Source organism: Thermobia domestica, chromosome 14 (assembly GCF_964235325.1).
Source record: "Thermobia domestica chromosome 14, izTheDome1.hap1.1, whole genome shotgun sequence".
Lineage (NCBI taxonomy): Eukaryota > Metazoa > Arthropoda > Insecta > Zygentoma > Lepismatidae > Thermobia > Thermobia domestica.
The window spans coordinates 90,226,914-90,252,176 of NC_137467.1; the positions used below are offsets into that span (position 1 = coordinate 90,226,914).

Sequence of the window (25,263 nt, forward strand, 5' to 3'; positions counted from 1 at the left end):
AGAAATTTTATGCGCCGAACAATGGTCAGTTTTTAGGCTTAGTTGAGATGCTGGCCAAATTCGATCCAACCATGCAAGAACATCTCCGCCGAGTTAAGAACGACGAGGCTCACGACCATTACCTCGGGCATAGGATCCAAAACAAGCTTATCGACCTGATGGCGTCAGAAGTAAAGGGGAAAATTATTGATAAAGTGAAACTTGCTAAATATTTTACCGTCATCCTTGACTGCACGCTTGATGTTGGCCACAAAGAGCAGATGTCCCTCTCGTTTAGTGGACGTATCAGATCCGGAAGTGAAAGTGGTGGAGCACTTCATCGAATTTCTGGATGTGGACAACGCAACAGGAAAGCGGTTATCTGAAGCTCTTCTTGCCGCACTGGCGAACCTCGATCTGGACATCGCCGACTGTCGTGGCCAGGGGTACAATGGTGCGAACATGAATGGAAAACACCAAGGAGTTCAAGCGCACATTCTTCGCATGAACATTCGAGCATTTTACACTCCGTGTGGCTGCCATAATTTGAACCTTGTTTTAGGAGACATGGCTAAATGCAACTCCCAAGCAGTGATGTTTTTTGGTGTCATACAGAGAATATATAAATGCTTTGCTGCCTCGGCTGAAAGGTGGAAAATTTTGGAAGAAACCATGCCTTTAATGACTACAAAATCACTTTCAGAAACGCGGTGGGAGTGCCACCTGGAAAGTGTTAAAGCACTGCGTTATCAGACGAAAGAAGTCAGGGAGGCACTGTTGACTGTCGCAGATACCGCCAATGATCCGCTAGTAAAAAGTGAAGCCGAATGTCTTGCAAATTATGAGCTCGAAAGCTTCGAGTTTATTCTGAGCTTAATCATATGGTATGACATTTTATTTGCTGTGAACGCTGTCAGCAAAACTTTGCAGTCAGCTGACATGCAGCTCGATGTGGCAATACTGCAAATCAAAGGCCTTGTTACTTTCTTGAGAAAGTACCGGGAAACCGGATTCTCCGATGCTATGATCGCAGCAAAGGAAATTGCGTCCGAAATGAACGTAGCTCAGAAATTCAAGGAACGAAGAGTCAGATGCAAGAAAAAACAATTCGATTATGAGGGTAACGACGAAGAAACATCTTCGCCGGAGGAGTCCTTCAGAACAGGATATTTCTTATGGATAGTGGATCAAGCACTTACGTTAATGGAAAAAAGATTCGAACAACTGGAAGAGTATGCTTCAATCTTTGGATTTCTATACAACTTGAAGGGTTTGCGGTCATTGAACGACGATTGTTTGTTAAAGTGCTGCATGGATTTGGACAACATGTTCCGCGCAGAAGATTCACGCGATTTGGACGGAATTGACTTGTGCACAGAATTGAAGATTTTTCGAGAAATGCTTCCTGATAACATCAATGCCGCCCAAGAGTGTCTTCAGTACGTTTGGCCCATTCGAGATTCATTTCCCAACATCGTTATTGCATACAGAATTATGTTGACAATTCCTGTGACAGTTTCCAGCGCTGAAAGAAGCTTTTCGAAGTTGAAACTTATCAAAAACTATCTACGATCAACAATCTCGCAAAGCAGATTGTGCGGTTTAGCTATTTTGCCCATCGAAAAGGAAGTTGCCTCAACAATGGACTACGAGGACCTTATCAACGATTTTGCACAGCGAAAAGCCAGAAAAGTCGACTTCCGTCTGTGACCGCCAAAGCAGCTGCTTCGTAAGTCAGTGATAGTTTTATTATGTGTTCTAGTTTGTTGATGTTGCATGCAAGTAAAATGTTTCCGAATCATTAATGTCGTAAGTTATATCGACCCCCATGCCATAAGAACCACTTACCCCCTCTAAAATTTCACCTATGTTTCCTGGCTTCAGGGGGGGGTTTCGCCTACCGAACCCCCCAGCCCGGGGCCCCGCATACTACTAAGACCGCCTCTGATTGTGTATTTCGTTGCTGTTTTTATGTTAGATTTATATGATTATAAATTAAACTTATTTCAAATAAAATTTGTAACTAACAAATAAGTAACGTCTGCACATGAAATATTTTTCAATGAAACTTTTGAAGCCTAAACATAAATTGAATTACTTTCGCGTATGCTATAAGTAACACATTCGTCTATATGATACGTATCTCTCTCTCTCTCTCTCTCTCTCTATATATATATATATATATATATATATATATATATATATATATATATATATGTAGAGAGAGAGAGAGAGAGAGAGCCAGAGAGAGAATTTACGAGGAGCTGCTGAAAATGTCGTAGTCCAATCCAGAAGGAGTGTAGGTACTAGGTAGAAAAATGAAACCGTACTTTAGAAAAACATATCTCTGTATGTACAAATATAAATTTTCATATTAATAATGAAATTCTTATTGTTTCTCAGGCCTCTGAAGTGATTGTGTGTGCCCAAACAGATAATTTCACGAACATCCGGATCCTTACTGTTATAACATTTTTGTTCCACCAAGGAAAGTCACCGAAGTAAATTAATTAGGAAATCAGTGAAACACCACGGGACTCTCCTCCGTTATATATAGTGTTGAAGAAGTAATTGGCTTAGTATAAACGTAGCAATTTCTCAACAAATTATGCTTTACATCCAGGATGATTAAAAACAATGACTCTTCCTGGAATCATGGATGCAATTTGTGACATTATTCTTGAAAATTGAAGCATTTCAGCCAGTGGTGGATATAGCCCGGGGCCGGAGGGCCTAGGCCACCCCAGTTTTTGTGTGACAAAAATAATTTAAGCTATTTATATTTATTATAGTCTGAGGTCTGCGCCCCGCTTTCTCAGTTTTTACCTTCTCAGCAAAACTTGTGTCAGGGATTCTGGGCATTTCTTTGGAACTCGTCGGTAGCATAATTCAGAATGGCTTGGGTATGCGCAAGTTCTCGGCATAATGGGTTCCCAAAATATATGTCAGGTGAATAAAAGGGTAACGGCATTAAGAGAAGTATTCTTCCAATTTGACCGTAATGCTGATTAATTTCGCTTACGAATAGTAACCATAGATGAAATATGGTTGTACCACTATGATCCTGAATCGGAACAACAGTCAATGGAGTAGTAGCACTCATTTCTCCATCGCCCCAAGAAGTTCAAGACACAGAAGTAGGTTGAGAAACTGTTTGGAACATTCTTCTGGTATAAGTATATAGTGGTAGACTACCTCCTCAATGGTCAGATATTTAATCCAGAATCTATACATTACTTACAAAACTGAAAGAAAAATTCAAAGTTCAACGCTGCGGAAAATGAAAAGAAAGGAATTCTGTTCCTTCAGGAGAATACACCTGTCCCTGCGAACATAACTGACATTGCATAATCTAGGATTTCAATGTCTAGATCATCATTCTTATTCCGCAGATTTAGCTCCGTCTAACTATTACGTGTATTTATTTCCCAAACTTAAATAACACTTGAAAGATGTCATTTTAGATCTGATAGGGGTAGTGCTACGAACAGTGGTGCCAGGAAATCTAGATTTTTTTTAACTTTTCTGCAAAAGCTGGAGCACTGTACAAGGTAGTATATTGACTCTCGGGGGAAGAGAAGAAGAAGTAAAACTTCACCAATCCACGTGCACTCCTTCTGGGTTGGGCTACGAATTTTTCAGCAGTTCCTAGTCAATATGGTAGACGTCACGTCAGTACTTTGAAACAAAATAAGTAAAGGAGTACTAGTATAAACCAATTACTAACTAAAGATCAGCACTCTGACAATACATTTTATTGGGAATCAATTTCATTCCATAATTTTATTATCATTTGCAGGAAGGGAAAACACAACTCTTTTTATCTCTTTCAAAAAATTAAGCCCTAGTAGTTGCAAACTAAGCTGTTATAAGCACATCCTCTGAATATTGGAAGCCAAGAATAATGTTTCAGAAAAAAGAAGTTTTAAATAAAACAAAATATGAAACTGAAAACTTCAAACCTGGACAAATACAAACAAGTTGCGTAACTGGTTTTACCTTTCTTTTGTTTCCAATCGAAGTTGATCCAATGAGAAGAAAACAAGTCGACCAAATCTACTATTGTTCGCTAGGCACAATTATTAAAAATCATAAGAAAGAAGTATAACTAAAATTTACCTCAAAAGGGGCTAAATTAGAAAACAGAAATATGCGTGCATACCCAGACGCTCAAAGAAGAAAGCTTGAGGATTAATCTGCCTCATAGTAAAATCATGGAAAGTAGACTACAATTTGTCAATGAGATTGGTTATGATACTGATATATAATACTACATGAAGAATGTTTAAAGATTGTACGAGTCTGGGGGGGCTGTCTAGGCGGCAGTCAGGAGGGCAGAAGTAGCAACTAGGGGGGCGCTCGCTCCCCTTGCCCCCCTCTGGCGTTATCACTGTATTGTTATGTTTACTTTTTGAACTTAAGCACTTTCTGTACTTCGGTGGCATCTTTTACTTTCCCTTTCTGTATATATGTACCTGTAAGGCGCACACAAATGATAGAAAAAATTTATTCGAGCAAAGCACATCTCCTTAAAATGAATTAAGTAGAAAGTTCATTAAATATGAGAGAAACTAGTTGCAAAAAAATATCAACAAATAGATCAAGATATTTAGAATATTTGATGTATAATAAATATACATTATAGACGATTAATGTAAAATAATCATTGAAATTAACAATAAAGCATAATTTAAAAAAAGCATAATTAAACAAGAAATAAAGCATAATGTGGGTTGCTCTAACAATTAAGTTGTATGAAGACGAGAAGAAAACGAAAGCTGATTCCTTAACGAATTTCGTTGATCATCTTTGTGTCTACAAAAACGCATTCCTAGAAACCTACAAGCTAGGTATCATCTCTGTGATTATATCAGTTTCTAGTGCTACATGTGAAAGGTCATTCTCTTTAAAAAGATTAAAGACTTGTATACGCAAGTCAATGACTCATGATAGGTTGAAAAACTTGGCGTTACTTTATATTGAGAAGAAAATTGCTAAATCGTTAGATCTTTAACAAGTTGTGGATATGTTTGCTCCTGCCCACACGAATAGAAAGATCCTCTTCAAGTAGAGGCATGAACCTATAAATTATTTTCTTTACCTGTAAAAGTGTATTTGCTTCCACTTAAGTTAACCAGCTACACATATTTTAAACGCCATGATTAAATAACTATTTACTTATATTAGAAATCAATTGCATTAATGAATCCTAGTTGTTTGAGGTACTAAATTCTTATATTTTCACTGTTTTCCAAAGAGTAAAATCATGAACAATAAAGATGGAAACATTCACCTTGAATACACACACACACACACACACATATATATATATATATATATATATATATATATATATATATATATATATATATATACTGTATATATATTGTAGTGCCCTACTTTCACCACAGTACACAAGGGTTATTACACTTCGTAGTTTCTACATTTTAGGCTCTGCGTGTTGATGGAGACTTCCACAGTAAAGGATATTATCATTTCTACTCTCCATATCAGATGTACATTTAGCCTATGATTCCTTGCAATATTTACTGAATGATATTCAATAAATGACGTACTGGTATACATATGTGTAGATATATTTTATTGGAGATTAATTCACTTACTCCTTTATCAGCCTCTTTATCAATTTAAACATTATTATTATTATTAACATACACTTTTCACTTATCATTATATTTATTTTCAATATTTATTCACATATTATTATTATTATATATAGATATATCAAATTATATTCTGTTGAAGGCCGAATTTAGTAATAATACACTAGAATCACATATCAACATATACAAGTAGGCATCATCATCCAGCTAAATTATCCATCATACCGCGTTATTAAAATTACTCATTGCACTATCTGATAGTTCAAATTAAATCACAAATATCATATACAAATTACAGTTGGGATAGCGTCGATGTTCGATCCGAGGCTTACAAATTTTAAAGATACCATCCGATATATTTCGGTACAGCAAATGTTATCTTTTGGATTCCGGAAGGATATTATTTTACAGACACATCATTTTCACAGATCTTTAATGCCAAATCAAACAAAATAATTTCAAAGTAATTTGTCGTTACCTTTTCTTTTACGACAACTACACAATGTACATCACGCTACATTTTGTTTCAACCTTGGTTACAAAACTTTCAAAGGTAATTTATATCTGCTAGAAAGTCCATTGTGCAGTATCCTAGGTGCAGATAAAGAATATCATATCCTATTACCAGAGACATTAATAAAAATGGAATATGAATTTCACTACATATAGTTAATTAACAAATAATAAATTAAAATAAACAAGTACAGATTGAGATAATGTCGGCAAATAACAAATAAAATTAAATCAGCAAACATTAAAAAGCTGAAATAAAAATGAACATTACAAAATTATTCTGAAACATTATTCTGTAAACGGATCGGCTGAAACGGTCCGTAACAATATACTGTATATATATATATATATATATATATATATATATATATATATATTGGAGATGTCCCCCTCAAAATCCTCTTGGGCCCTTCATTGCCCCCCCTGAAAAAAACTCTAGCTACGCTACTGGACACCATGCACCAGAGATGAATTCTCTACCACTGAGCCACCGCGGCCCTGCTTGGGCTTGGATTGTTTCAACCTTGGTTACAAAACTTTCAAAGGTAATTTATATCTGCTAGAAAGTCCATTGTGCAGTATCCTAGGTGCAGATAAAGAATATCATATCCTATTACCAGAGACATTAATAAAAATGGAATATGAATTTCACTACATATAGTTAATTAACAAATAATAAATTAAAATAAACAAGTACAGATTGAGATAATGTCGGCAAATAACAAATAAAATTAAATCAGCAAACATTAAAAAGCTGAAATAAAAATGAACATTACAAAATTATTCTGAAACATTATTCTGAAACATTCCAATCTCTCTTTTGGCGTTGCTTAAACAACTTCTAGTTTTGTTCTAAATCCAGACTCCATATTGGCGTAGATATTAATATTACAGTGGATTGGTAAAATCAATCTTCCACATTTAAAAATTAAAGTACACACAAGTAGAAAAATCATTTATCATAAAAATACTAGCTGCAAGTGTTCAAAATAGATTTATGGTTTCTATAAAATCAATTGAAAATTGCTATTTTTAATTAGGCAGCTAGTGAAAAACAGCAGCTTTCGACTCCAGCCGAGTTTAAACTCAACCTAAACTCAGTTGACCAAAGTGAACTGACCAGACTGACCCGACCCGACAACCCGACCCGATAACCCGACTGACCCGACCCGATAACCCGACCCGAGCTGACCCGATTGACCCGACCCGACAACCCTACCCGAGTTGACCCGATTGACCCGACCCGAGCTGACCCGACCCGATTAGCCTGACCCGACAACCCGACCCGAGCTGACCCGACTGACCCGACCCGACCCGATTGACCCGACCCGAATAACCCGACCCGACAACCCTACCCGAGTTGACCCGATTGACCCAACCCGACCCGAATAACCCGACCCGAGCTGACCCGACTGACCCGACCCGATTAGGCTGACCCGACAACCCGACCCGAGCTGACCCGACTGACCCGACCCGAGTTGACCTGACCCGACCCGACCCGTTTGAGAGCACTACTCTCAATGCTGCGGGCCCTGCAAGCCCTTTAGTTGCGCCACAGCATTCTCTCTACTCAGAAGGATAGGGACAAATAGAAAAGTCAAAATTTATTCTGTCCATTTTTCATGCATCATACACTTCAGAAAAAAATCATATAATACTGATATGTAAGAAAATATTAGTATTGTTTGTTTGTTTTCTGTATACAAAGAACCATTTAGGTTTTTTTATCTCATATTCTGGTAATAATCGAAAAAAAAGAAAAAGAGTTTCATGTGATAAACGGACGAAAGAAAATTTGTCAACGCGATGCGAATGACGTTCTCTGCAACCTAATTCCCGTTTTTCGTACAAAAACTCTATTCCCACCTGCAAAAAAGAAAGGATTTATGTTACCCATCAATGGTTGAGGTTTTGCCTTGCGGCAGAACAACACGGCTTGTAAAATTAGACTCTGACTGACTGCAGGTGCACGGAAAAAAAAAACTGTTGGATTCCTCTCCCCGCCCACTTCAAGTGTGGATATCCTGGACACATTCAAACTGAGCGGTACGATCTTTCAGTTCTTCCCAGTAGAGGTGCCAGCAGTGATTGCTAAATGAAAAAGTGAGCATCTGGTGGCGAAAAGGCGAAGTGCTCGGACAAGGGGGAGGGAACAGGAACATTAAGTGGGTCAAGTTTTCTGAGTGGGTCAGTCGGTCGTGGGTCAACAGCATGTGACCCACTGTGACCTACCACCCGCCGTGACCCACTGCGACCCACCACCCACCGTGACCCACTGCAGCCCACCACCCACCATGATCCACTGAGACCCACCGGCTCAGTCTGACCTACCGACTCACTCTGCTCACTGCATTGTAGACAGTATTTTCTGAAGATTAGTAAATTTGTGTGCGTTTTACTTTCGAAACCTTCATTTCCTTTCTTTTCCATTTGTTTCTGTCTACTTACCTGAGGTGAGTAGGCTATATCTAAGTGAAAAAAGAACTTCTAGTAGGGTAAAATTGGAGGTTGACCCGGAACTAAATACTATTGAAAAGTTCTTTCGGATATGAAATCAGGTAGCTGTGAGTGAATTAACCAGAGAATCCTAAAGTCTGGAAGTTTGCGAAATTCGAGATATTCCAGGTTGAAGTCGTAACGCAAAATTGCTTTTTGAAACAAATGCTGCTATTGAAGTAATACCAGTTAGTACACACAAAAGTTGTTTTATGCATGCAGTACAATATATATTTCGTCCGTAACAAGACAGTGGCAATTTATAGTCAAAATGTGTTGACATTTTAATACTGGTACAGATGGTTTTACACAGGGTGACTCAAAAGTCCGGTACGATAAGACAAACGGATAAAATATGCATCTGAGTCGCGAGGTAAACGGATGAGAATAAAAATTCAATATTTTCAAACGTACTTTGCAATTTTCTAAAATGAAAGTCTCTCCAGCGCTTTCACGATATTGCCCCTGATTCACCTTAAAAAATTCGAATTGTTATTTTTGGATTCCTCACTGTAAAAATAATTAAAATATATCTGTATGAATTCCAATTTCAGTGTGATTTATACTTCATAACCTGTTTCTATCCTGTATGAATACTTTATTATTTGATTTAAACACAAAACATTTCTATGAATTCTCTTATAACTTTATGTTTCATTAATTTCAATGTTTCATTCCTTGTTTCTGAGCCTTGTATGCAAGTAACTGCAACCAAATTGTTTATTATTTATTTTGTTTGTGAAGTTACTCTCTATATGCTGTCTTCATTGCATTCCTTGCCAATATTTATTACTCCTTCACCTCTGTACATGCGAGTCCTAATGACCCGTTTCGTGTTCAATTCACTAATAAAACAAATTTTGATTACTTTTCTTGCTAGACGGTTCTAAGTTTTAATGTGTATTTATTTTAATATAAGCACTATTTTTTATGAATTCTTTACACCACACACTTTTTACATTATTTACAGTACTCATACACATTCACACACGTCCCACTGCGTTCATTTCGGATTCGTTCACAAATTCAGAGTTTACGATACATACACTTCAGTGTTCTGGTATATTGACGCACATTAGCACAACGTTTGATTGTGAATTTAAGGGTATTTTTTCATATTTCTTTTCTAATTAGAAGCTTTCATCGCATGATGAATCGTCTACGGAAATGCTTACGCTTTCACGACCATTAGGGCAGCCATCGCCATGGCAGTATCGACATGCAGACATACACTTTAATCTATGTTTTCTACAGGAGCAGCTCATGCTACTACATAATTTTCTTCCCAGTGCTTTGCACTGACAACGTACAACTTTTAAGATGGAGTCAGGTGCTGGAGGTTCATCAGTAGTTTCCGGATAAAGATGTTGACCTTTGAGTACCTTACCCCATTCAAGAGGATCTATTTCTGTCGTTGATAAAGTTTTCCATTGTTGTACTTGCATGTAAGTTCTTAACGAATGAAAATGCACGGCTCGGGGTGTAGGCGGGAGCTGCTCGGGAACTGGTTTTGACGCTACTGCTGTCATTCGCATGTATGCTGTGTAACGAACTAGAGGGAGATCATCAGTTTGTGTACCGCATACAAAATGACGAAGAATTGCTTGCCTGCTTTTGAGATTGAATCCACTGGCGAATTATCTGAAAGGAATACTTCTGCACATTCTTGAGCGGTTACATTCTTTTGAATTGTTTTCAGAACTTTTGCCTTTCCTTGTTTGTAGGGTGCTGACGTTGTGTCACACCCGCTAACCGCATGAATGAACAGGAGATGCCTGGAAACTAGTGAACCAATGTGACGCTGGATACTTCTAACATCATAGAGTGGTTTCTGTTCATGCCTCTTTCCCTTTGCAAGTGATTTCATGAAAATTTTACCCATCGAGTCATCAGCATGATGCAGCAGCATCACCAGTATATCCGTGTCATCCGACACAACTGTAACTTGTTCCTTCTTAAGAGCCATGTTAATTGCATTTGAAACAATTAACGTGTCAGCATCATTCTGTGCTCTGTAGATGATGTGACCATATGCTCTCAACTCTGTAGACAACAAATCTATTAGGTGATTAATGTTCTTGTCATTTGAGAGAAAAGCATGCTAATTATCGTATGCTGGTGTGCTCAATGAAATTTTCACATCGGGTGCTGCAGGATGAATCCTTCGGCGTTGATGTTCATGATCTTTGATGGAAGGACCATTTGTGTGCCCGTCAAATACTACTATGCATGGAACATGAAAATGCTGACATAAAAAATTGCAGTATGACTGAAGCACATCCATCCATGACTGGTGTTTAGACCATACCACATGTCGAAGCAAACATCAGCCATCAAAAACGAATGATTCTGATAGCTCAGGTTCCTCAGATGCCTGCTGTGTAAGGCTCTCAAATCCTTTCATAAGTGAGTGAATTAGTGCAGCTTTTGATGATTTCCTCATGACCTCTCCAGAGAATAACGCTGATGGTGTGGGAGTGAGTTCATATGCGAAATACTGGGATGGTATGTGCTCGCGCTCAACGAGCGTAGCAAGTCGCCAGAAGAGAGTTGAATTGTCGAAATAGTGAATACTATTACCAATACGAACTCCTTTGCTTACATGCTGTAATGTTTTTGCTTGGTCAGTCTTCTTTAATCTAACGGCATTCCAAGGTTTGCCATCCAACTTCTGATGTATTCCATTACCAACAACGTCTGCATCGTCACAGTTCACTTTGTCATCAACTCCTGCTATAACGCCAGTGGCTACATTGCGCAACGATGAGTCGTATACTGAAAAAGGTTTATGCTTATTCAGTCACTGTATCATAAGTCTTCGATCACTCCAGTCCCTCTTCATACGTGATGGCAATAGCTCACAATGTTGTCCACTCTGTTGGCGTTCAGTTCCAGTTAAAGATGTCATAGCAGAATGCATCTCTCCAAATATATGCAGGCATTGAATCCATGTGTCACATGTATTTTGTGTCATTCCACGACCGTGGGTTAAACCTCCTCTATTCTTGATAACACGCATCATACTCTGTTCAATTGCAAGGTCTGAGGAAATTCCTTTCCAGTTTTCTGATGTTCGACGGATGACATGATTTCCATGGTTTTGAAACTGATCGTATAGCCATGGATGTGTAAATTGTAACTGCTGCATCATCTGAAGGTATATCCGTCCACACTTAACATACATATTGTGCCCTGTCGCAGCAAATAGGGGTAGCATGCATGTCACAGCAGCAAGATGTAGATTCCAATTTCCTTCTCGCTCGCCCCTTACAAACATCTGAACAGTGTTGGTGTATTCTATGTATTGTACCCATAACTTTGAGGTTTGAGATTGCGCAGACAATTCTTGCTTCAGCTCGTTGACACGTTGTTCCACTTTCGATAGTATATTACCCTGCGCTGGATTTATTGTAGTTCCTTCATCAACTTTTACAATATTACTGCAGATATTTTTCTGATCTGTAAACTCAGCATTTGTGATAGGTTGGATGTTAGAATCAATTACATACTCATATTCTTCATGGGAGGATATAGGGGGCAAGATCGATGATAGTAAGATAGACATTAGCGTGCTCTGTGCAAGAAAATGTCCTCTCAATGCTCTTGAAAATTCTTTTCCGGTGAGCATATGAACAACCGTGTTTTCTCCATATACTGTTCCAAGTAATTCTGATATGCCAGATCCACTCATTATTGATCCTGTGCTTCCTAGAAAACTCATTAGCATGTGAAACGGACGTAAGCGACAAACAACGTTGAGGCCAATACTATTGACAATTTGAATGGCTTTTATCCAAAGTGGTTGGTCCAGAGTTACGGATGGAGTGGGTACCTGTAACTTTTTGGCTTGCTCTTCAATATAGCAGAGTGTACTGTAGGTAAAGATTTCATCATTTGGGTTTAAGTTCACAAGGGGAAGTAATGTGATATGAGATGGTGAAGAGGCTTCAGATGTAGAATATGCCTGCATAAACCCACTCCAGCTGAATTGATTATTTTCAGTGTCGTCTAATGTAGAATGGATGTGCCACAGGAGATCAAAATTGAGTGATTGCGGCAGAGTGTGTGGCATTTGTAAGTGCAACATTGGAGCGAACACAAGTTGTTGAAGTTGGCGAATTGATGGAAGATTTCGGATGGGAATGGCACAGTTTTTAACCAATGATGCAACGCTTTTAACTTTTGCCCCTCGCTTGATGACTGCATCCTGCGGAAGAGTGCTGGTATAGATACCTGCTCTCATGATCCCCATACCATGAAATGTCCCCTTTTCATCAATAGTGACGACATTGTGATCAACGTTATCTGCAGACCACTGGACAAAAGCAGGTAAAGGAGCATTGGAATGGATCACGTCATAATTACTGCATTCTAGCACATCCTGTTTGCACTTCCGAACTTCTGAATATGAAACGCAAAATCCAAGTAAACATAATTCGTCAATCAACCACCTAGATCCATATACACGATCGAGTTCTACCGCAAGACCAAATTGCAGCGAAGAAAGAACAGTTCTTGGCATTGCCGACTGCATTATGGCATGTCCGATGCTACACACCTTCACGTCTTTAGAAATTATACATTCAAGCATTGTTCTCAAAGAAAGAGGGATAAAATTTAACAATTCCTGAATATTTCGAACTTGAGATGGGACAGGATACACATTCCCTTGTTGCTTATGGCATCTCATATCAGCAATTATTAACTTAGCGGCTGCTGTAATAATTCTTATTTTTTCTTCCTCGATGTTGTCTCTCTTTGATTCATACCATTTCTCGTTAATAATATAACTCGCCATATCTTTGAAACACGCGACGTTTGTTTTCCATTTAACTCTGTTATTGTGATATGCTCTCCATATTTTTCAAGCAACTTAATTTTCAACCATTTCTCTGAATACACATCATCATTTCCAGCAAGTTCTACCATCTTTGCATGAAGATCCTGCAAACTATACAGACTTGAATCAGAACATAGCTCTAACCACTCACATAGTGCATCAAATGCTGCTGCGAACTTCATGTTACTTGGACGCCCGCGGTCTTTTGCAGCTTTTCCCGTCATTGGTAGCGTTTCTTTCTTTTTAGACATGAACAATGTATGGCAATTACTGTGATAGACAGCTTCGGCTGCTACTAAATCGAAACACTCCTGCATTCGACATTCCACTCTTTCTCCCCATTCGTCTTGGCGTGTTTTGCACACTGAAAGAACATGTTCACGAAATGGTATGGTGCGAACGGTGAAGCCGTCTCACCTTGCTCGATGTTGATGAGCTAGGTGCACTGGTTTCGTGCAGTAAAAACAGTCCTTTTTCCAGTCAAAAGGTTCATCGTCCAACCTAAGCTTTCGTTTCTTTATTGGGGACCCCGGTCCTGCAATTCCTGCATCCTTTTTTATGTAATATTCATGCGTGTAACGACGGCGGCAGCTGTGATGTACTAGAACATATGGTGGGCTTTGCATGACAGATACTGCAAAATATTTTAAAATTACTCGTAATTTGTTTTATGGTGCAAGAATCTTTTCAAAAGGCGATGTTTTTCGTAGTCTTTATAATGTTAATGTTAATGTCAAAGTTTTGGTTCCAGCAATACATGTAAATGCAAATTGTAACTGAAATTAAATGTAACTGATAACCTTTCAGTAACCCTAGTTGTTCCCCTAAGCCTTAATCCTGATGTACACAAAACCATGGTTAATTAAAAGTTCTAATTACACCCTAGTTACATTTCACTTGTTTTAGTTTGACCACCAACCACCTCAAACTCGATCCATATCATATAGCTATATGCAATTATTCAAGGACTTCCAGTTAGTAATAAACATTATGTCGATTTTTGTTTTGTTTTGTTTTAGTTTAACGTCCTACGATTATGCTACGGTGTCTAAAGAAGACGTGGAGCTAACGATTATAATGGAATCCGAACACTTCGTCGTTCAACTGTACCCTCGCCGGAAATCGAATTCGGGCCCACGCGAACCGAAGTCAAGCGTGCTAGCCACTAGACCAAATGAAGGTCCTCACATTGTGTTGATTTAAATCATTGAGTCAGTGTTGTCAAATTCGAAGATCAAAAACTAGCGTGTCTGTACTCCAAAAGTAGCGGATTTGAACTATTTGTAGGCCAAATATATACAGTAGAAATGAATTATTTGGCACCTAATGACTGGTACTAATGAAATGATTTTTAACATGGACTGGAAAATGTGCTGGACATATTGCAAGAAATTATGATCGATGAACAATTCTAGACAGGATACCACGAGATAAAAACAGCCTAGAAAACGTACTTGTACAAGAAGGTTTGACGAAATCAAGAACAACTTAGGAGTATGATTATGGCTATGATTCTATTATATCTGGACCACAGAGATAATCTAAACCAAGTCATAATTTCGTAATTTAACAGAAGAAGCGAAAAACCGGTTCCTTAAGTAAGACCTATAGTACTGTTTTTCAAACTATACTAAGTAGTTACAAAGTAATAGGATGCTTTTAGACACATTATTACACCACTTGAAAGAAGATAGTCTATTATAAAAGCATTGTTAACTCAATTTCGACCAAAAAGTGACTTAGCATTATATATATATATATATATATATATATATATATATATATATATATATATATATATACCGGGTGAGGCGTTTAAAACTGTTTTTTTGAATATCTGGAAAACTACAAATCGGATTTTGAAAAAGTTGTAATAAAAGTTGTTCGTCTCGAAGGGGGACATTCAATGATACCCCACTCGACCCCCTGCCCCCACCCCCCGGGGGCGGGAGGGGGGCAACTTTGAAATCTTAAATAGGAACCCCCATTTTTTATTCCATATTCTGATTCTCCGTGAAAAAATACGTAACTTTTGTATTGAACATTTTTTTCGTTGCGTGATAGATGGCGCTGTAATCGACAAAAATCAAAATGGCTCACAAACATTTGAAAAATGAGGCATTTAAAACTGTTTTTTTAAAATACCTGGAAAGCTAAAAATCGGATTTTAAAAAAAACGTAAAAAAATTCACTCATCTCGAAGGGGAACATTCAACAATATCACACTCGACCCCTGCCCAACCTCCCGGGGGCGGGAGGGGGTCAACTTTGAAATATACGAGAACCTCCATTTTTTAATAAAGGTTTGGATTCTCTGGGAACAAATACGTAACTTTTGTATTGAACATTTTTTTCGTTTCGTGATAGGTGGCGCTGTAATCGACGAAAATTTGTTACGAACAATTGAAAAATATCCAAGAAATACGCATCAGATTAAGAAAATAAAAGTGGATAGTTTTGATATCTTTGTAAATGCTATCAAATGACACCATAGTTGACTACCGTAACGCTATCTCAGTTATTCTGAAAGGTGGTTATTCTAAAATCTTTAATGAGAAACTGTAATGTTTTAAGCAAAACACTTGATTCTCCAGAACATAATTCATTACTTTGCCCAAATTTTTGGTGTAATTTCTGTTACCGATGTAGGTGAAATTTACTTCAATTGGACTACGTGGACGTAGTATCTATTAGTTTGTTGCCTTTGGTTTGCTGATTCAATGTGAGTCCCCTTGCCTCTCACTAAGGAGGTGCTTGTTTCAGGTAAGTCCCCTTGAGTCTCATCATCGAGGTGTTTGTTTTAGTTGAGCCTCTTGCATCCTACCATTCGGGTGTTTGTTTTGGGGTTGTCTCTTTGCCTCTCACACATCTTCATTGTTAACTGAACAAACGAACAAACGTTCGAAATGGTCCCCCTTTTCTGCAATAGACTACACATTGCAAGTAGGGATAGGCGCGAGTCGAGCTTAAACTCGACTCGAGTTGAATTTGAGTCGAGTCAAAGGTAATTTTCTCGAGTCGAGTTCCAAGCCGAGTCACTGTTTTGAGCTCGAGTTTCGAGTCGAGTCGAATTTGATAAATGGCTCGCACATTCAGCTCTTTTTAACTCGTTTTTAAATTATGGCCTGTTTAGACTGGAAAGCGAAAGCCATGAGAAATGTAAGCAGTAATGTCGAATACTTTTAATATTTCTCACGACAGAGGTACATCTGGTGGGGTACGTTTAGTATATGTCATCTCGTCTAGAAAACGAGACAACAATAGATTTTTATAACGAGACAGCTTCAAATTTCGTGAGCACCAATATAAGTATATACTGTAGTTCTTACCGTCTAGGCTTAGACCTGCACGGTCGACTTTTTGAGCCCCAGAAGAAGCCCAATCTGTGCAGTGATGTCAATAGGCTCGGCTGGTTCAACTGAGCGAACAGCTCAAGCCGGCTCGGTTGGGATGGAAAGCCATCGGCTCGGTTCAATTGAGCCGGCTTGGTTGGGACGAGCCAGCGACTCGGCACAATTGAACCGATGGCTCGAGCCGGTTCCATTCGGATCAGCCACCAACTCGACTCATGTGAGCAATCGACTCGAGCCAGCTCCATTAAAAGCAGCCCATTGACTCGGTTCGAATCAGCTTAACTGAGCCTATGGCTGAGCCGGCTCGCTTGGGTGAGCTGTTGGCTCACTTTTCTGTTTGGCTTGATAGTGAATAAGCTGTGAGCCGACCGCTTGAGCCGATGACAACCCTAAACCCGGACCAAGCAGTTTTGAACATGTTTGACCGACGCCCTATAACTTTTATCAATTTTTGGCTTGCTCCTCCGGAACTCAAACCCAGAACCTCATGACCGATGTCCTTGCCTCCTAAAGACTTGTCGACTACGCAGATAGACAGTCAACTAGTTTTTAGTATTCAGATACAAACCGCCTATCTTTCGTATTATAATAATAATAATAATAATAATAATAATAATAATAATAATAATAATAATAATAATAATAATAATAATAATAATAATAAGTTGTAGTAGTGGTAGTATATTACTAGTAATATCATTGATAATTATATTATCTACGTAGGATATTTGAAAAGAGTATTTGGAACTACACACAGGATTTAGCTCGAATTGGCTCGACTCGACTCGAAACTTAACCCGAATTCGAGTAGAATTTCGAGTAGAGTTGGAGGAAGTTTTTCGAGTCGAGTCGAGTCGAGTTTCAAAGAAAACTTGCTCGAACTCGCTCGTGCCCATCCCTAATTGCAAGTGTTACACCTACAGGAAATCTAACCATGGAGTGCTACGCGTGGTAGCAGTTCTTGCTTCGTAGACGGTAGTTTGAATAATGCAAAATATATCACAAAAAATAGTCACAATTTCGAACATTTTCTTATCACTTGTCAGCGGTGTTTACTCATTTTGATTGTTGTCTATTAGAGCGCCATCTATTAGACAGCGCCAAGAAAGACAATGTTACATAACGTACTCACAAAGTACGTTCACATGTCATTCAGGGTTATGTCGTTGTTTCTATTGGTGAGAATAACTTGTAGTTTCAAGGATTAGTTTCTTGATGTAATTCTATTGAGTGGAGTTCGATTGTGGATTTCGCTTTTAATGGGATGTTAACTGAAAGAAAAGAATATGGGCAACAAGACAATAGTCCGTATCGTATGATGAAGTTGAACGTTGTTAGAGTCTGTGATCAATAATGATGAAAATAGTTGTTCATTAGTTACAGAAAAATTCTTATTATGGATCAATTGAAGATATCAGTAACATTAGGTGACGAAGTTAAGGAGTACTTTGAGTCAAATAGACAGTAGAAGAAGCACGTTTAAGGTATGCTAACCTGTTCCCTGATAGGAATGTTCCTTCTGCAACGACTTTTCGCAGTATTATTCAATTATTTATTAAAACTGGAAGTATTCAACCCAGACAACGAGTCCGATCACGGCCTGTGACGAACGAAAATGCCGCAGTGAATGTTTTAGCTGCAGTTGCTGCAAATCCTCACATCAGTTCTCGGCAAATCGCACGAAGTTCAGGAATGTCGCAAAGAAGTGTTCTGCGCATACTGCATGAACACAGATTCCATCCATATCACGTTTCGTTGCATCAGGAACTACATGGGGACGACTTTCAACACCGCTTGAACTTTTGCAATTGGATACAACAGCAATTAGCAGTTAATGATGATTTTATTTCACAGATACTTTTCTCTGATGAGGCAACTTTCACGAATACTGGTCAAGTGAATCGGCATAATATGCATTATTGGTCAGTAGATAATCCTCATTGGTTAAGGCAAGCCGAGCGTCAACGTCCATGGAGTGTGAACGTTTGGTGCGGTGTTTTAGGTACTCGAATAATTGGCCCATACTTCATAGACGGGAATTTGAATGGTCAAATGTATGCCGATTTTTTAGATAATATTTTGCCAACACTACTGGAAGATGTCCCACTTCAAACAAGAATGAATATTTGGTTTCAACAAGACGGATGTCCAGCGCATTATTCACGAATATCTCGTGAGTTTTTGAATAGAAAATATCCTGATCGATGGGTTGGACGAGGTGGTCCTCAAAATTGGCCTGCACGATCCCCTGATTTAACTTCTTCCGACTTTTTCCTGTGGGGAACGCTAAAAGCAAAATGTTACACGGAAAAACCAACAACCCCAGAAAATATGCGGCAGCGCATAATCAATGCATGTGCAAACATTAGCGAAGAGACACTTAGAGCAGTAGAATTGTCCTTCAGAAACAGAGTTGTAATGTGTATTGCAGAAAACGGACACCATTTTGAACATTTGCTTCGGTAAAATATGGAGCTTCCGATGGTGAGAGGCAAGGGGACTCACCTTAAACAAGCACTCCGATGGTGAGAGGCAAGAGGACTCACCTAAAACAAGCACCCCGATGGTGAGAGGCAAGGGGACTCACCTAAAACAAGCACCCCATGGTGAGAGGCAAGGGGACTCACCTAAAACAAGCCTCCCGATGGTGAGAGGCAAGGGGACTCACATTGAAAAAGCACCCCGAAGGGAACAAATTACTACTACGTCCACGTCGTTGTTCCTGGGTAACGCTAAAAGTAGTTTTAATTGTCGAGTTTATTTTCAAAACGGATCTTGTCCATTTTTTCTTTTTTAAATTGAGATATCAGTAGCTTTGAAATCTTTGAGGTCGTATCTTTCTGTTTATGAATTGGTTTCTTGCCAAAACTGTCTAAAACAGCGTTTCCCAACCGGTGTGCCGCGGCACACTGGTGTGCCGCGAATGGGCCGCTGGTGTGCCACGAGGAAATGAAAACAAAATTATTAATTATTAGGAACCTAATTGCAAGGCAAAAAATATGTGTATTTAAATTTCACATTACTATGAACCTCTATAATGAAAAAATACTGTAATTGTAATATATTATTGTACATACATTACTACTACATAGATTGTATTTCGAAAACAGAATGTTATTAATATTTAAAATTGTGACTTATTTAAAATTGTGACCATGTTAATAAATTATAAGTTTCACACTGTGTTACTTATCTGTTCATTTTTAATGTTGAAAAAAGTATTAATTATCATTGTTATGACTGTTTCTTTATTGTTACAGATTATTTCGTAATTTGAAATTTTAAAATCTCATTCTATCCTTCCGACAAAGCAAACACTCATACAAATTACCGCAATTATGTTTTAAAAGTACAAGAGATTTGTTTGTTCGTTCGTAATTTAGTTATCTTCCATGTGAAAGGTTGGATACATTCTTCGAAAAAGAAAGTGTATTTTTTTGAAAGACTGAGTTCTATATTTCATTGGAATTGTTTTCTATTTTTTTAATTTGAATGAAAAATAAGTATAATGATTTACGATGAGGAAAACCAGTGATCGAGCTTTCTTCTTTGTGAGAAGGAGGTCAGTAATGAAAGAAAACAAATACGACGGTATTTTCTATTTACAAATAATAATAATAATAATAATAATAATAATAATAATAATAATAATAATAATAATAATAATAATAATAATAATAATAATAATAATAATACCTATGAGTGTGCCGCGAGAATTCAAGTTAGACCCGTAGTGTGCCGCAAGTTGAAAAAGGTTGGGAAACGCTGGTCTAAAACATTTAAAAAAAAAAGTAATTTGAAAAGTAGGTTTTTGTTCATAAGTGATATTGTCCACAACAACATGGCGCACTAATAAGGAAAGGATTTTTTAATTCCAAAACGGCTCTTTTCTATAACCATTGAATGACTAGTTGCCATTTTCGGTTCAAATTGTCTTTTGTCCCAATGCTATGCATTGCATCAGCAAGCAAGATAATAGTGATAAACAATTAAATTTCACGGGATTTACATTCATTTCTCCTTCAAGAAAGAATATTGTGGTATCACCGGCTATAACTGAAAATTTGATAAGGTTTTAACGATAAGGTTGGTTTTATTTACTACGACGCCATTGTTGGAGTAGCAAAAGTAGCTTGAAGAGTGTAATGAAATCACTCTGTCCTATTAAAAAGAAGCTTTCCGGCGTAAATGTCCACGGAGATGGAAAGATTAAAAGATTTGAAAGAGGAGGATGTTATTATTACACCAAGTCCACCTGGAAACGGCAGGAAGAAAATGCGTAATCCTGACAAGTGGAAACGCAAAACGTAAAAATTAAAAGAGTCAACCTATTCACCCAAATGTTTGCACGAAACACTTTAACTGTAACCATGTAGGAGGAAAGACTTAGATGTACAGAAATGTGTATGTAAGATATTTGCAAATTTCACCAATGCTTCTATTTGGTTAAAAATAAAATAATCCAAGACAATTTCATATTAAAGCATACGAAACCTTCAACACCACAACGAAAAAGACCAAAGAACAACAGGGAAGAAGCAACACAGCTTTGGATTCAATATTACGATCCGAAATGTGATAGTGACATCAAAACACTGCTGATAGTGTGTAAGAATTTTTTTGTTGTGTGTTAGGAGTATCTGAGAAACGGTTTAAGCTAATATGTAAACGGAATTTTGAAAGTGGATAGCTGGCATCAGAAAACAGAGGAAGAGACCATAAGTCCCATATGTTTGAAGCCAAGAAGAAAACTGTTAAAACATTCATGGAAAGACCAGGCCCGTATTTAGGTAAGTGCTATTCTATGCTCGAGCACAGGGCGGCAGAATTTATTGGGCGGCAAAATTTTGGAATTTCTCTAAGATTCACAATAAAGTAATATTTAAAACTAGCAATCTGCAGAGTCCCGCGCAAGGGCGAGAAAATATGTTAAAAAAGTCATCCTTTCCCACCCCATTCCAAGCAGTGAGAATGAACTTAAAACATCATGAAAAATGATACCGTTAAACTTAGCGACCTCGAAAACTATGAATTCAACACTAATATCTGTCGTTTTCGATTACTTTTAAAATCTCGCCCCCTTCCTGGGGAGTGGAATATGACCTTGAAGTTGAAATGTATTAAAGCTGTCGTTATACATCTCAGCGACCCTCCACCCAAATAACTGAATTCAACTATAATAATATTGGTAGTTTTTGAGGGGGCGGCAAATATGTGCGGGGAGGCAGCAAAAGGGCACATAGGCGCACAATATTATAAAAACGGGCCTGTGAAAGACTAATTCCTGTACAGAAATATTATTGCAGACGAGAAAATGGAAAGAAGCATTAGCTGCCAAGCTATTTGTCTGTAGCAAAACTTCACCAACTGTACAATAACGATGTGGAAAACGATCTTCGGGTTCCATACTCTTATTTGTAACTGAATACAATATAAGTTTTGGAAGTCCTGCTGTAAATAAATGTTCGAAATGTATGCAGTTTGAGTTGAGACTTCAATCAGGGAATACCTCTTGTGAAACTGAATTTTTGATACAAAAGAGAAAGGTGAAGCCTTTCATTCCTTATTGAAAAGTAGAAACAATGATGCAATCACTTTATTATTCGACTCGCAAAAGAATCATGTTCTTCCTCGAGTTTCAGATCAAACCGCCTATTACAGCAGCACAATTTTAGTTGTTTAATTTTACGATTTACGAAGGAACGTCAACCGATAGGCAAACAAAGAACAAATTGTTTACACAGTATATTATGGGACAGAAGCACACGTAGCCAAAGGATCATCGGAAATTGCATCAGTAGTGTTTCATCGTCTGCAAAACACGTCATGTGAAGGCGTATCAGAAATTCGACACTTTGTAGATGGATATGCAAGGCAGAATAAGAACTCTGCTAAGATTTGCATCTTGTTCCATTGGCTGAATGAATGCACTATATCTAACTTCTCCAGGACACTCCTATCTCACTTCTCATCGTGTTTTATAATAGGATTGAGCTTGAGCTTAAGGGTCGTTATACAATGATACAGCCTAAAGGATATGCTAAAGTGTTCCGTAATCATAAATAGTAATCGAGATGTTTGACGAAACTGCCTTGTACAACTGGAAGTTAGTATCGTAAGAAAATATGAAGAATCCAAATGAATGGCACTTCAAATTCCACAACTGTTAAAATAAAAGTTATGCTCTTGCAACAGTACCAACTTCACCCATTGCAGTAAGGGGTTCGTATTTAAGATTTCAAAGTTGCCCTCCTCCCACCCCCGGGGGTGGGGGCAGGGGCTCGAGTGTGGTATCATTGGATGTCCTCCTTCAAGACGAACAACTTTTATTACAACTTTTTCAAAATCCGATTTGTAGTTTTCCAGATATTCAAAAAAAAAAAAAAAACAGTTTTAAATGCCTCATTTTTCAAATGTTTGTGAGCCATTTTGATTTTTGTCGATTACAGCGCCATCTATCACGCAACGGAAAAATGTTCAATACAAAAGTTACTTATTTTTTCACGGGGAATCAGAATATGGAATAAAAAATGGAGGTTCCTATTTAAGATTTCAAAGTTGCCCCCCTCCCACCCCCGGGAGGTGGGGGCAGGGGGTCGAGTGTGGTATCATTGGATGTCCCCCTTCGAGACGAACAACTTTTATTACAACTTTTTCAAAATCCGATTTGTAGTTTTCCAGATATTCAAAAAAACAGTTTTAAATGCCTCATTTTTCAAATGTTTGAGAGCCATTTTGATTTTTGTCGATTACAGCGCCATCTATCAGGCAACGAAAAAAATGTTCAATACAAAAGTTACGTATTTTTTCACGGAGAATCAGAATATGGAATAAAAAATGCGGGTTCCTATTTAAGATTTCAAAATTGCCCCCTCCCGCCCCCGGGGGGTGGGGGCAGAGGGTCGAGTGTGGTATCATTAGATGTCCCCCTTCGAGCCGAACAACTTTTATTACAACTTTTTCAAAATCCGATTTGTAGTTTTCCAGATATTCAAAAAAACAGTTTTAAATGCCTCATTTTTCAAATGTTTGTGAGCCATTTTGATTTTTGTCGATTACAGCGCCATCTATCACGCAACGGAAAAAAATGTTCACTACAAAAGTTACGTATTTTTTCACGGAGAATCAGAATATGGAATAAAAAATGGGGGTTCCTATTTAAGATTTCAAAGTTGCCCCCCTCCCGCCCCCGGGGGTGGGGGCAGGGGGTCGAGTGTGGTATCATTAGATGTCCCCCTTCGAGACGAACAACTTTTATTACAACTTTTCAAAATCCGATTTGTAGTTTTCCAGATATTCAAAAAAACAGCTTTAAATGCCTCATTTTTAAAATGTTTGAGAGCCATTTTGATTTTTGTCGATTACAGCGCCATCTATCACGCAACGAAAAAAATGTTCAATACAAAAGTTACGTATTTTTTCACGGAGAATCAGAATATGGAATAAAAAAATGGGGGTTCCTATTTAAGATTTCAAAGTTGCCCCCCTCCCACCCCCGGGAAGTGGGGGCAGGGGGTCGAGTGGGGTCGAGACGAACAACTTTTTCAAAATCCGATTTGTAGTTTTCCAGATATTCAAAAAAACAGTTTTAAATGCCTCACCCGGTATATATATATATATATATATATATATATATATATATATATATATCGGGTGTTGCAAAATAAGTGTTACAACTCCTGGGAGGTGACTCCTGCCACTGAGACAATGAGACAAGAAAAAAAGTTCTCTTGAACTTTCGGCTATCGGGCATAGTTTCGGATCTACAAGGTGCCGAAAGCGTGTGAAAATGACTTTCGGACACCAATAGTTCGGAAACTATCCAACGTGAAGAGGTAGGGTAAAAAATTCACTGAAGAAGTCATACCTGCTGTATTGAATTTTGCATGTTTCACAATCCTACCATGCACGCGCAAGGGATTCCCCAAATGAACGTAGGGAGTCACGGATAATCTGCCAAGTTAAAATTGGTCTAAGTGGATATGAATTGATAGGGTTTCTACCAGGTAACAATCATTCGTTTGTATTAAGTCGATATCTGGAACAAATACAAAATGGCGGACACCTTCATGCCCGTTGTGTGTGGTTGCATAATCGCCAGGTACTGTTGCTGGCCAAGAGTGACGTTCTGAGTATTAAGTGTAGCGAATTTGTACTCAAATGCTCTAGAAAGACATCTGGAGTGTCGGTAGAGCACGACAGATGAAGTAGGGTGATTCACATGTGTGGAAACACTTAACGAAAAATGTCCAGAAATGCACTCGTACTCAGTAAACGTGAGTTAAAAGCGTCGGAAATGTAAGGATTATCGTCAAGAACATCACAGCCATTGCCAATTCACCAATAATATTTCCCCCAAACCGATGCAATATGATGCGCAAGGTTGCATACCAATAAGGATGCAACAACTGAGGCCAAGTTGAAATTGTACAAGGGGATTCACTAAGAAACTGGGTAA

General features: G+C 38.2%; 1 protein-coding gene across 1 annotated transcript; it reads left to right on the plus strand.

The window, feature by feature from the left end:
- The first annotated feature begins 240 nt into the window (after positions 1-240).
- LOC145669918 (zinc finger MYM-type protein 1-like) lies at positions 241-1,689 on the plus strand. Its single transcript, XM_081738259.1, has one exon. It carries the CDS (start codon positions 241-243, stop codon positions 1,687-1,689), a length of 1,449 nt encoding a protein of 482 aa, XP_081594385.1.
- The last annotated feature ends 23,574 nt before the right edge of the window (positions 1,690-25,263 follow it).